The following is a 13,423-nucleotide window of genomic DNA, read 5'->3' on the forward strand; positions in this document are numbered from 1 at the left end:
TTACACATGTAGACTAAACTTTTCTAAATAACATTTCTTAAATTATTTTTGCTGAGTGAGCTTGCAGTATGTGATTTGTATGAAGATATTGGCTACTGAATATATAAAGTAAAATCTATGCATGCAATTTACAGCAAATGTGCATAATTATACTTGTATCAGCATTTTTAGCAAACTTAGTGTAACTAGTTTGTTAGAATTAAGGTAGATTTTTTACGATTTACATGTGAAAAGAATCTCACGATGAACTGTATATAATGCTCACTACTGAAAATGTTTCCAACCATTGAAACAATGTAGGGCAGATATTCTAATCAGGGGAGGCAACTGACAGAAGTCTCAACCGTTTGCGTTCTTTACAAATTGTATGTATTTCACTTTATGCTTTTTTTTCAATTTAATAAACTGATTTATCAAAGACATTTACTTTTTTTATTAAATACGGAATACTATATTTCATGTTTTGCTGAAAACATGCACATTTGCCCTCAAAAGAAAGAAGGGGTTGAAACTTTATGCTTTCTCTTGCACCTGCATTACTCTACTCAAAGGTATGTTTATTTATTACCATTCATCAAAACTAAACTAGGTGAATTAGTCCGAAAAAGAATCGTCGTTTCTTGTGTCTATCAAAACCAACACGGTGAATTATCCATTAAATAAGCTCGATATTATTGCAAGCATTCGACCACTGGACAATAAGATATTTCACTTAATATAATGAATTTGTATTCCTTTATTACCTGTTAATTATACGTCGGAGGTAACTCGTCTTACACTTTTTTTCTAATATAGAACTGATGCTTGACCCTTGACGTTGTTTACAAATATTCAATTTAATTATTAAAATTCACAGTAATCAACATGCCTGATTTTAAGAGGAAATAAGCAATTATAGTTGAGTACCTACCGGTGCTTTAAATGTTATGTGCGAAAAAAGTTACAAGATAGTTTCGAAACGGTGAATATTTCTTCTTGTTTGGTTGTATACGGCAGGATTGCAGGATTTTTAAGTTGATTTGAGTCTTCAAAGGTTAAAATTGCCTTGGTGGTTCTGAAGTCAAAAGAAGAGAATGTGAATAAAAAATGCTAACTTTTTTAAAAAGTAAATAAAACAAGAAACGCACCTTTGGTCATATTAAAACGCAACAAATTACTACAAGAGGAATGTGAGCTGATGTGGTTCACCTGAATAGAAGACCACACGAGCATTTTTTTATTTATTTTTTTATTTTAAGATGTCTGATTAGAAGAAAGGCTACGTGTACACGATTTGATTAAAATAATACTTAGAATTCAGATCGGGATGATTCTTGCATAATTATATCACAAGTTTTAACATTTGTCATCTTCATATAATTTTTTTAATTCTTGTCCTTCACCATATCTAGCTGTAGTAACCTTTTCCCCTACTGATGCTTACTATTCAATGTTTCCTCAGTTTGAACAATTGGGAATTTAAATGTACGCTAAATAAAGATGCATTCATAATGAAACCAGAGCAAACTGTAATTTTTTCAGATTTTAACGTTTGTATTGTCTCTATATATTCCACTGTAAAGAATAACTCACCTCTCCTTGTTTCCTTGGTTCAATTGAATATTTGTAATTGGCGTGGGGGTGGGGTAGGTGGAGGGGCAAAAATTCAACAATTTCCGAAACTACACTAAATATCAAAGGTAGCTCTCAGCATTGTAGTTCTTGAGATGATATTTAAAGATTATATCTACATGTATAAAGAACCTTGTACCCCCCCCCCCCCCTTCAGAGCGATAATACTGGTTTCGCCGGACAAGATTTAGGTTCTACGCTATATCAGGCCGAAGATGGCTCCATCGTACTTGTAATATAAATAATTGTAGCAGAGTAGTTCTTGAGAGGAAGTTTTACAACTTCAAGATTTTTTCATCTTCCCTGGGGCCCGGTTTTTGTTTCGGGATCACATTCTGAACAATTAAAATTCTAATTTTTAAAAAATATTTTTGGAAATTCTGTTGTAAATATTGGACAGTGGTATTTCTAATGATTCAGAAGTGTTTTTCTTTAAACAAAATTTTTTTCTGAGATCAACCCTTTCAGACAGTTGTTTTCCCTGTACCATGTGGCATAAAAATAAGCCCGTTTTCATAGCCTTGCTGATCATGAACAACACCCAGAAAGTGATATTCTAATATTTAATCATGTGATTAAAAAGAAAACCAACATAGATAGAATCATCTAGATATGATCACAGACCAACAGCTTGTTAAATATTCAACAAAATAAAAGACATAACATAAAACAACACAGGAACAGACAGATAACACGGGGGGGGGGGGGGGGGGGGGTTACACTACATGTACATGCATAACAGGCGTGCACTTGTAGCTCTCACAAGACATGTATCAACAGTGTGACACACACACTTATGAACATTTGCCCTTATCACACAATTACGGTGGTATGCCTTACAATCATTTGTTATCTACTAATTATTTTAGTACAATAACTCACTTGCTGCAGTTTTCTCTCACTGGAGCAGAATTCTCTTTCAGTAAAATCATTTTGGAATTTATCATTGAGATCAAATAAATTTTAATGACATGTATCTTATATAATTTTAATCCCCTCTCATTTATAGTTGGATAAGATTTTACTCTCATTTCCCTTGAGCAAAAACCTTAAAAAGAAACTTGGTGAGAAAACCTTAATAGGAGCTTGCTGGATGAAACTGAAGTCTAGAAAGTTTACAGTCTGTGTGAAAAAAATCTCCATAAAATTAGATTCATAATTTGTTCCTATATAGAAATGAAAATAATAGATTGATAGTAGACAAATGGAAGATAGGAATAGCAACATCAAATTGATTTTTTTTTCACAATCATACTACATGTAATAAATTTTTGCATACTACACTCCAAATAGACTAGAATTCAATGAAATTAACGATATGATTCCTGCACCATAGCAGTGTATAACAAATTGGTCCACCTTTCAAGGTACATGAATACTTTGTAACATAATGAGTGCACAAATAAATACACAATGCCTTAGTTAAGCACACACACTATCACATGTCTGGAATAAATTCGAAGAATTCTTTTCAAAATACAGCAGTTTTCTCTTTTCTTAAATACATTGCACAACACAGACAAAATACAATGTATCCCTCTAAAGGACTGAGGTCAGAAAACTAAGGTGGGAAAACAGCTTGGAATTTGCTCAGAAACACTTCAATAAGCCAACATTATCATGTACAGAGTCTAATAAGTTTACATCTACCCATCACTGAGTCTGTTATGTAGGGACTTTTCAATAAATTAAATGGCACTATTTACAGACATTGCTTGTAATTGACTATTGTGCTATCAAAAGGAATATTAACATTGATTATCATGATTACATGTAGTTTGAACACAAGAACATGTTGCAAAGTACATATTCACCAAGTCCACAATTCAACAATCATATATACTATACTTTGCTACAGTACTTTAAAAAATAATTGGACAACAAATACTTATGAGCCTCCAGAATATATTTCATTACTATGCATGAGCTCAACACAAAAGAAGAAAAAACATACGCCATTGCTGAAATCACTGTCATGATTATGCATTTTGTTAGACTATTTATAGCTACGCCGCTCTACGCTGTCCAGTATCGTACCATACTGTCCCGCTCAGGGAGAGATCGGAACTTCATCGATCCATCGATTCCGCAGGAGAACAGATTATGCTCTGGTCCAATGGCTACCTGTGTCACTCCTGAAGTGGAGCCAATGTTTTTGAAGAATGTACTTTTACTGTGTTCACCTGGGAAACTGACGACTAACTGATGGACATCCAATCCCCATACCTGTAAAACGATCAGAGAGAAAATTAGCAATGAAACTCTGTATCATTAACCACAACAAAATCTTACTTTTCATCTACTGAATCCTCAAAAATTAATAGAAGAAGACAACAATTCTTTTATGGGGGTAGAGGGGTAAAAATTTCAAGTCAAGTCTGAGGAATCTGTACCTTGATATCCCCTTCAGAAGAGCCTGTGACGAAGTACTCCTCTTCTGGGTCCATAGCCAGACATCTGATTGGTACATCATGGGCCTGGAAGGTGTGCCGGAGCTGTCGCTGACGGATGTCAAATATACAGACCTCCCCCTTCCTGCCCCCTGAGATCAGGAGCTGGTGATGGGGGGCATACACAATGGCTGGACATCCATGTTCATGACAGATGAAAGCTGTAAACAGATAGAATACAATGTCATGTAACCACAACATACAGCAATTTTGTATTGCACAAGTTTAATGAATTGTCTCCCTTTCTGATAAAAATCTGACACAAAACTAACTCACCTGCATTGATAAAACTTAAAATATGCTTGACAGAAAAATATTTTTAGAAAAATATAATCAAGAAGATTTTTTAAGACTTTTATAATTCTTCAAAATCTTTCCAATGCTTCTGTATGAGTAGGTGTCATAGTTAAGTTCACTGTACTTACAATGCACACAGGCACTCCTTGGGGGTAGCAGCATGTCCCACAGACAGACATTCCTGCTCTCTGAGGAGTGTCCCGCTGTAGCGATGAGGCTGGAGGATCCGATGAAGCTGAAGTCACTTGTCGTCTTGTTGTGGCATCGCAGACTCTGTCAAAGACAGGACAGTAAAATACAATTCATGCTTTGACAAACCACACTCAAAGTTGTTTCTTATTGGAAAAAAGCATTGATAAACATCAATATTTATGACAGTAAAATACAATTCATGCTTTTACAAACCACACTCAAAGTTGTTTCTTATTGGAAAAAAGCATTGATAAACATCAATATTTATGTACATGAGAGATTTGATACTCTGAATTGTCTTCAAATATGAATATCAAATTTGAGGCAAAACTGGTATTAAACAGGTGTGCATACAGATATCTAGTGTTAGAAACATACCATAATTGGTTTGGTGAAATTGCTTCCTAGTCCAACTTGCCACAGACAAACATCTCCTTCTGTATCACTGACACAGCACTGGAAAAAAAAAACCCTTACACAAGATATTTGAAAACAAAACAAATTTTCTTTTCAAAAACAGGGTTTCTTCTTAAAAAAAAAAAAAAAAAAAAAAAAAACAGGCCTGGGGTTTAAAAAAAATCTGTTAAAAAAATTTGAATTCTTAAAAACCAATTCTGAGATATTCATCTACTTGAAAGCTACACAGAAAGAAGATTTCAGATGAGAAAATACAAGTAGATACTGACCTTGTTGCCTTGAGAACTAAAGAGAACCTTGGTAACTTTGGGGAAGGCCCCGGGCTGCCTCAGCATGGCTAGTGGCTGTATGTGTCCCCACTCATAGAGCCGGACACTTCCATCAGCGCTCCCTGTCAAATCTGTTAATATATGCAAGATAAGCCTTATGTCAACATTCAAGAAAGATATATACCGAAACTGTGACGAAAGTTATCAAATGTGTATAAGGGCATGGTTGTGGACCAATTCTATGATTACTGTGAAATCATCGTTTGTGGCTATCATTGGCAACCCTTGCCCACGAATTTATATCCCTAGGAATGTAAATATTATAATTTTTTTGAAAAATACTGTATTTTTACAAAATATAGAATATTTTGAATCTGTACACCATAATTTCATCATTATTTACCGTCAACAAATTTGATCTTGAAATAAATTTGGGGAAAGCCGTTCATAAACTCCTTGTCTAGTTTTATATTTTTAACGTAATTATTAAATGTTAATGTATCTTCTTCTTCAAAGTACTGAGTAGGGCTCTTCAAAGAGCATTAACATGTATACAAAGAAAGAGTTGTATTAAAATAATTTAAATTTTAATGAAAAACATTCACTGCCATCATAACTTGCTATTGATGTCGCATTATAACGTAACCTTGTTTATAAATCAAGCCGTCTTCCTAGCTACTATTATGCAACATCAATAGATCGAGGTCAGTTCATGGAGCATCTTCTTATGATTGAGGTCAGTTCATCGAGGTCAACTGCATTCCTGAATGAATCTTTCGATCGAAATTCTTACGCGTGAGACAAAATGTGCATTCTTGAATTAACAATAAATACTGAACATAACTTCAAGTTTTTATAAGAACTACTTATGCAAGCGGAATGTGTGCGCACGTGGAAGCATTTGCCGGATGCCTCATATGGACACAGTAGTGATCGGCCGAAGCCGATCACAAAAATTATTCCACAGTAAATAACTTTTTGAATGTTTGAATTGCAAACAACAAAATCTTTATTTAATTTCATGTAATTTACAACTGTGTTAAAAATAATTGCAAGATCTGAAAATCTTTGTGAAATGCTCATCATTATATTATATGGACAATAACTCCTTGTGTTTAATTAGAAATTAACAGTTACAGTTACTTACAATGAGGGAGGTTTGGATGCGGACCAATTCTTCTGACTCCTGCCACTGGCCTCTTTAATATCTAAAAAAAATATTGAATCATAGTCAAGACCTTTTTTGTTTTTTTTTCATGTTGCATTTTACTAGCAATTTGGTCTCCATGAATTCTCCTACATGTATGAACCTCTACTTTTTTTCACCTCGATATTATAGAAATGGTAGCTATAAGACTTAGTGTGCTTTACCTCAGTCCATTAATTACACAAGTCAGATATTGTCTCATTTCCAGTATATAAAATGAAAAATATGCTAAATGTATGGAAATCAACCACTAGATTCCAAAATCAATTAAAAAGAATGAAAACCATTAACATTTTTAACTGACAGGATATTAAATCAAAGAACACAAAAAACTAACATCTCAAAAGAAATTTGTATCAAACCATTCTGCAAGTCAGGATCATGGACAAAGTTTAAGAATATTTCAGCATTTAAGAATAAAGCACAGCTCATACATGTACACTGTATAAAAACAGTTTGAAAACAACTTTTTAATATCAAAGAGATCAGCTGTCCCATGTTTCAATTTGCACACATTCAGGAGTAGACTAAGGAGGGAAGGATGAAGGACAGAAGGAGTTTTTCACAAATTTAAGGAGGCCGACTTTATCTATTTTCATTGGGCAAGTTTTTGTGCATTGTAGTAAAATACAGTGTATTTATACCTTTCATTAAATTGTTTTGATACCATTTAACAAATTGACAAAATAAACAAAATACAGATAAAATTATTTATATTTTTAAAGAAATTTATTTTTTTAACAGATTTTTCAGTTGTTTGGTAGGTGAGCGTTGCCAATGTGCTTCTTTGACATTATGATAAAATGAAGCTTTGAAGGAGTACGTTTTTAGAAAAAACAGAAAAGAAAAAGCGTATGCCTTTGAAATTTTACACACAGAATAATGCTATCCTCAGGATTATTTTTCTTAATTTTTTAATGAATCCATTGTACCAATCTACATTTGTAATACTACGAATTCAATATGTATTCAATACATAGCAAAATTTGGTGCATTTTAATATTTTGAGATGACCCCCACTAAAAACCAGACAATATAGTTTAGTATTTTTTACATGTAAGATAGAAAATGTTATTACTAAGCACATATTACAATTTGAGGAAAATCGCTTAAATTGTAGTATTTTTATAATCTGCTTCAAAGTGCAGAAAATGACCATTGTACATATCTATAGTAAATGTACCTGTATTTTAAAATGGCCTCTAAAAAGTACGAGATTGTAGATTTTCTTTAAACTTTGCAAATATACTAGAGTTGGTGTAAATTACATATGGTTAAGAAAAAATTAGTTTTGCTATTGAAGTTTTTACGCAAAAAAAAAAAAACCAAATCAATTTCCTTCAATTTAGACATGTAAACCAAAATCACACTACAGATGACATCAAAAAAATAAAAAGGTTGCACAATTTAAATGAACATAAACACATACAAAAAATAAATATGCAGCAATTTCTTCAATCACAATGGAGGCTATCTAGCTAACACACAACAGAGCTCAATTCACAGTGAGTTAAGGGGAGCACAACCACTCTGTTGTGGAGAATTCTGGGTCACGTGACAACAGCTAACTTACCACTCTCAGCAGACGATGGCTCCTGTCATGAATCTGCTGAGATATGTGGGGATTTGTGATCCCTGGGATGTTAATCCCTTTTGTCTGAGATCAGCCGCAAGAGAGAAAGAAACAGAGAGCTATTTATCGACTATTAACTTTGGGTTTATTAGAAACATTCTTATATTCAGAGACTTTTAGCAATATTAAAAGATCTGCATATTACATGTAACTTTAATTATTCTAAATTGTCAAAAGGGAGAGGAAAGGACTAATAACAAGAAACAAGTGATTCCTATTCTTTAATTAGTAGCAATAATATTGTAAACTAGAGGATTAAAAATTGGTTTACCGTTTTCTGGAAAATTATTTCAAGTAACAAGAACTACACATATGAACAGTAAATAAGACAACTTGAAGATTTTTTGAACATTTTTCCTTTTCACCATTTTTGGTTTATCAATTTTGCTCATTAGCAAAGCCCAAACTTCAAATGTGCCACAATTATTCAATATGTAGTACATTTGACTAAAGCATATTGGAGACACAAGTGGACATTTACTTGCATTTCAAATCACATTTAATTAAGCACATGCATAAATTGACAGTGCAGTTTTACAAAATAAGAAATTTAATATCAAAGATCGGAAACTCTTGACCCCCGAAGGATCCTTACCACAGTAGTGCTGCGGCCCGTGGACCAGTTAGTCTGACCGGGGGACTGGGGACTGCTGGCACTGGAGCTGTACTGGGAAGTGTGGGTGTCCGCAGGAGTCTGTACTACATAGAAATCCGAGTCCTGTGCAATGGGAGCGGGACTGTAACCAATCAAAGTACTGAGAGTTATGCAAGGCATGAGTTCCCATTTCAAAATTGTACATTGTCATTAGCATCTGAATGATCTCTCATTGAGCATATCAAATCATAGAAAAAATTAATCTCTAAATTTCCTAGCCAAAAATTTTAAAATAAATTGCTGCAAAATAGAAAATTTTCACTTCAAATAAAAGAGTTATTTTGCTTTTCTTTATCAACAAAGTTTTACTTGAAAGGGAGAAATTATCATTTTGAAATAAATGATCCAAATATACAAAGAATGTTCATGGAATATTTTACACTACTTGCTACAACTTCCCTAGGTAATAAATACATTCAATCATTTCAGTGATTTACTGTCATCATAAGACAGCTGTCAATCATAACTCATATTTACTTCTTGATGTACTCGATATCCATCTCATTCTCGTCCTCCAGCCAGGTGGGTGGGGCCAGGACAGGGCCTATGTCTAGCTCTACGATCTCTTTCTGTGTGGACAACGCTAACAGATTGGCATTGGCCTAGGAACAGAATAATACAATGTACATCATACAGATCATCATAATCATTCATATTTGTTTATTAACTAACAATTAACATCATTTTAATGTTAGTCAATTACAAAAACTTTGATAAAATGGGTTTTTTATAAGCAATTTCATTACATGTACTCAATGTATTCTCTAAACTGATAACAAAATATATTTAGAATTGTTTTAGAAATTCTTTTCTTCATTACTAGTCAAGCCTATTACATGAATATACTGTACATCAACTGCAGCTACAGTGTCTTTAAGAGAGAATACTGTCAATGAAGATAATTTTAATGAGAGAGAGATTTTTAAATTAATTAACACAGTAAATGTTTTATATTTGGCATTTCATATTTTACAAGTGAGCAGTGATTAGATTTTGCACATTATAGAATGTATCTACATATTTAATATATATATATAAAGGGCAGTTAACAATCTTTGATTTAAATGAAGTTGTTTCTGCCAAAAGCCACTAAAAAGAAAAGACACCCAATGGTAATACATTTACAATAACATGTTAAAAAGTACACAAATTTTCATTTTTATAACTATATGAGGATTTTTATAACTTTTTCATTTAATTTCATGGCTTCAAAGATAATAATATTGAAAACCTTGTCATATAAAACTTTGTGGGTATATAAAAAATATTTTTGCCTTTCATCATTTATACAATCATGTACAAGGTCAGGTGTTTATCCTTTCATTTTCAAGAAATTGTGGTTCAAGCCATTTCAGTGAATAATCGGTAAATGTACTGGTATATATACAAGCATAAGAAATATTTTGTTAAAAAAATAAACCAACCAAACTTCTAGAATTAAAATAAAAACACATAAACTTAAGGAATAATTCTAACCACTGGTTTCATTTGGCCCATCCAATTTGTTAATTCAACTTAATAACAACAGGAAAGAAACTTCGCAATTAAAAAATAACCCTCAATGCAACCACATCGCTCACCCATGCATATTCTGAACAATCTGGGATAATTCCAAAATCACATATCATTAAAAGATATCTTTTGATTACACCTTGTTCCTAAGATGACAGACTATCATTGAACAAAAAACTGTAGGAATTAGGCCCCAGTGAGCTTAAAGTAACCACTCCTCTTGGATCCCCCTCTCTCACTCTACAACCACCTGCCGTGTTAGTGGCTCACACTTACATGAAGAACTGGATAAAATGTCTGCTGTAAAATTTTACACGAATATTAGGATGTGGTTTACAGGAATGTAACGATGGTTAGTGGTTAGACAGTGGATCCATTACCAGATTAATACATACAATTATGCGATGTTAGTTAATCTCTGGTAATCTGTATAGGCTGTGCATAATTAATCTTGATTATACAATCCTAAATATAGAGAAAAGATGACAAATGCATGGATGTCAATACATTACTGTACAGCAATTTTCTTTCAAAAAACATTACATTGTACAAGCTGAATGCAGATCTTTAGTTATTAGAAATTCATTTTAATATAATAATGTTGTACTTAATGACAACAAAATATGTTAGTCCTATTACTGAACCAGCGTAATACATAATTCTACATTCATAAAAGTAAAGCCCATAATATTTCCAAAAGTGTGAAATATGAGTGATTATTATGAATGAATGTAATACACAGTGATAGAAAATGTTACTTTATTATAACTGCAGTGCATACAAACTAAATATAAATGTATTATCCAACTAAAAAAAACCCCATGGTTATAGAATGAATGTAGTTTGCTACAATCTGTTTCACTTAAAATAAGAACCTACAAAATTTTACTAAAAAAGAATCCATGGCCCAGAACCTTGTCTAATGTGTTTTTAAAAATTTTCTTTGAAAGTTTTAGTTAAATCTGACTTATCTCCATTCGTGGATTTTTGGAAATTTGCTGAATTTTGGGTACTTTTGATGATTAAGAAGCTTGTTCTTTGTATCTTAAACTGCTTCATAGAATCAATAAATACAGTTTACCTTTTATGTTAACAGAAACTGCTTAATAGGTACTATTCCACTTTGAAGTGTCATGGGTACGTGCTAGAAATTGGTCTTATTAAAATGATAACTTAAAATTTTGCTTGAATGTTGAAAGTGATACAATAACCATGTCTTTCTGTAATAAAAAGAACTGAAGATGCAATATATATATAACCATTATGACTAATATTAAATGATGCTGTTAATAGGTACATGTAGTGAGTTGAGAGCTGAACATCAGCATAATAGATTGAAGTCGATAATACAATTCATAGAATAAGAGGTTAAAAGGATATAGCCTGAGTGTGTTGTTAACCAATGATATTTACATTCAAAAATCTACTCAGCTGTTCATAGCTAGAATACTCATTACTGATCTGAAACCATAACACATTGCACATGTCATTCATAAGCTAATAAACACACAGCCACCTCTTAATGCTACATGTAAATATTGATAGACATTATGTACAAAAATTATTATTATCAATGGTTCACAAAATGCAGTTTTCCATGATTTAGATGGACTTCTATCACTGTTTTTTGAACAATCACATGTAATATATTCTTTAAACATTCAAAGACATGTAATTATTCTTTAAACAATTACATGGAATTATTCTTTGAACGATACAATGTAGTTTTCAATAACATGTAATAATTCTTCAAACTATTACATGCTTGTTCCATAATTCTACATGTTCTAGTACAAAATGCAATTCCCTTCTCTGTGCACTTGCAAAACAACTCAAATTTGCCCTCCCATTGTCTACATTTACTATGCATCATGCTTTCCTAAAGTTGTCACTGCATCAAACATTGAAACAGACGAAAGCTGTGACTGAATATCCAATGAAAAATGGCACTGAATTGTCTTTATATGCTACACTTACCATTGGAAGTTGAGACTGGGAACATTGTCAATTGAAATCAAAAATGATTCAGAACTAAATGCATTGAATGATAATGATAATGATTTTGCACTTATATTGTTAAAGGGACTTGGACACGATTTAAGATCAAAAATTTTTATTTTTATTTTTTATGTATAAAATGGTTAACTGGTGCATTTTAAATGAATTACCAAAATATTGGATGTTAAAGCCAAGTTACAAGCAAGATACAAAGGTAAGAATTGGTTGTTATGTAGACAAAGCTCGAGTCTTATAGTTGTTTACAAAATATGTAATGTAAAGAATTACCATTTCTTAGACAAAATGCATGTAAAAAACAACTTAAACAACTCATTATCGTCATAAATACTAGTATCAACAAAAGAACGATACATTTGATTAAAACTTACACCAATACAACACATGTGACAATATTCGAGCTTTGTTTACAAAACAAAGAATTATGAACTCTGTATCTTGCTTATAAATTGATATTTGACTTTCAAATTTTGACATAGCATTAAAAACTTCTATATTTATCAGTATAAAGATTGAAAATGGAAAAATAAAATTTGAAAATTTTCAGTCAAATCGTGTCCAAGTCCCTTTAATAATGTCTTGCAGAATTATTTACACTTGCTAAAACTTTAGAATTCTACAAAAAATTAAGTGTGATCAATTTATTGATTTTTGAGTCTGAGTTTGATTTACTGATTTAAACTATATACATATTAAATAATATTTTTTAAAAGTTCTCATAGCCCAATAAAGCAATTTATCAATTTCTCTCTTCAGCAAGTGTCTGTGTTTTGAAATAAAGCTTAATAAAGAATAATCTAAACATTTCTGCACAAAAATTAGCTGTTATAAACAAAGAAGTGTTCAGTAGGTCAACATCATGTTATTGTAAAAGTGCAAGTAAAAAATTTAAATAAATGGGGAATCACGGGTCTACTTGCCATTACAACACTCAAATCATAACAATTACAGAGAATTTCAACAAAATAAAGAGTACCTGATTGAGAGCAAAGGCGGTGATGATGTCCTGCTCCTTATGGATGATTTTCATTGGTTCTTTCATCTTCATGTTGTTTTCTGAATCTGCTTGTGTGCTAGTTTCCTGTTATGACAATTCAAAGCTTAATACATACATTTATGTAATTGTTCACATCAAAAATCTGCTTTTAATATCTCATTTTAATT

General features: G+C 32.2%; 1 protein-coding gene across 1 annotated transcript in view; it reads right to left on the minus strand.

Moving 5' to 3' along the window:
* Window positions 1–2,160: 2,160 nt before the first annotated feature.
* LOC128175411 (dmX-like protein 1) overlaps window positions 2,161–13,423 on the minus strand; it is a 41,466-nt gene continuing 30,203 nt past the window's right edge. Inside the window, exons 40-51 of the mRNA XM_052841025.1 lie at window positions 13,236–13,340; window positions 12,221–12,235; window positions 11,657–11,704; window positions 9,209–9,333; window positions 8,672–8,813; window positions 8,017–8,100; window positions 6,384–6,444; window positions 5,237–5,367; window positions 4,929–5,006; window positions 4,487–4,631; window positions 4,005–4,222; window positions 2,161–3,837 (exon numbers count right to left, since the gene is read on the minus strand). Coding sequence (XP_052696985.1) covers window positions 3,628–3,837; window positions 4,005–4,222; window positions 4,487–4,631; window positions 4,929–5,006; window positions 5,237–5,367; window positions 6,384–6,444; window positions 8,017–8,100; window positions 8,672–8,813; window positions 9,209–9,333; window positions 11,657–11,704; window positions 12,221–12,235; window positions 13,236–13,340 — 1,362 coding nt within the window. The 3' untranslated portion in view covers window positions 2,161–3,627. The remainder of the gene's footprint in view (window positions 3,838–4,004; window positions 4,223–4,486; window positions 4,632–4,928; window positions 5,007–5,236; window positions 5,368–6,383; window positions 6,445–8,016; window positions 8,101–8,671; window positions 8,814–9,208; window positions 9,334–11,656; window positions 11,705–12,220; window positions 12,236–13,235; window positions 13,341–13,423) is intronic.

Source organism: Crassostrea angulata, chromosome 3, assembly GCF_025612915.1.
Source record: "Crassostrea angulata isolate pt1a10 chromosome 3, ASM2561291v2, whole genome shotgun sequence".
In the NCBI taxonomy this organism is placed as follows: domain Eukaryota; kingdom Metazoa; phylum Mollusca; class Bivalvia; order Ostreida; family Ostreidae; genus Magallana; species Magallana angulata.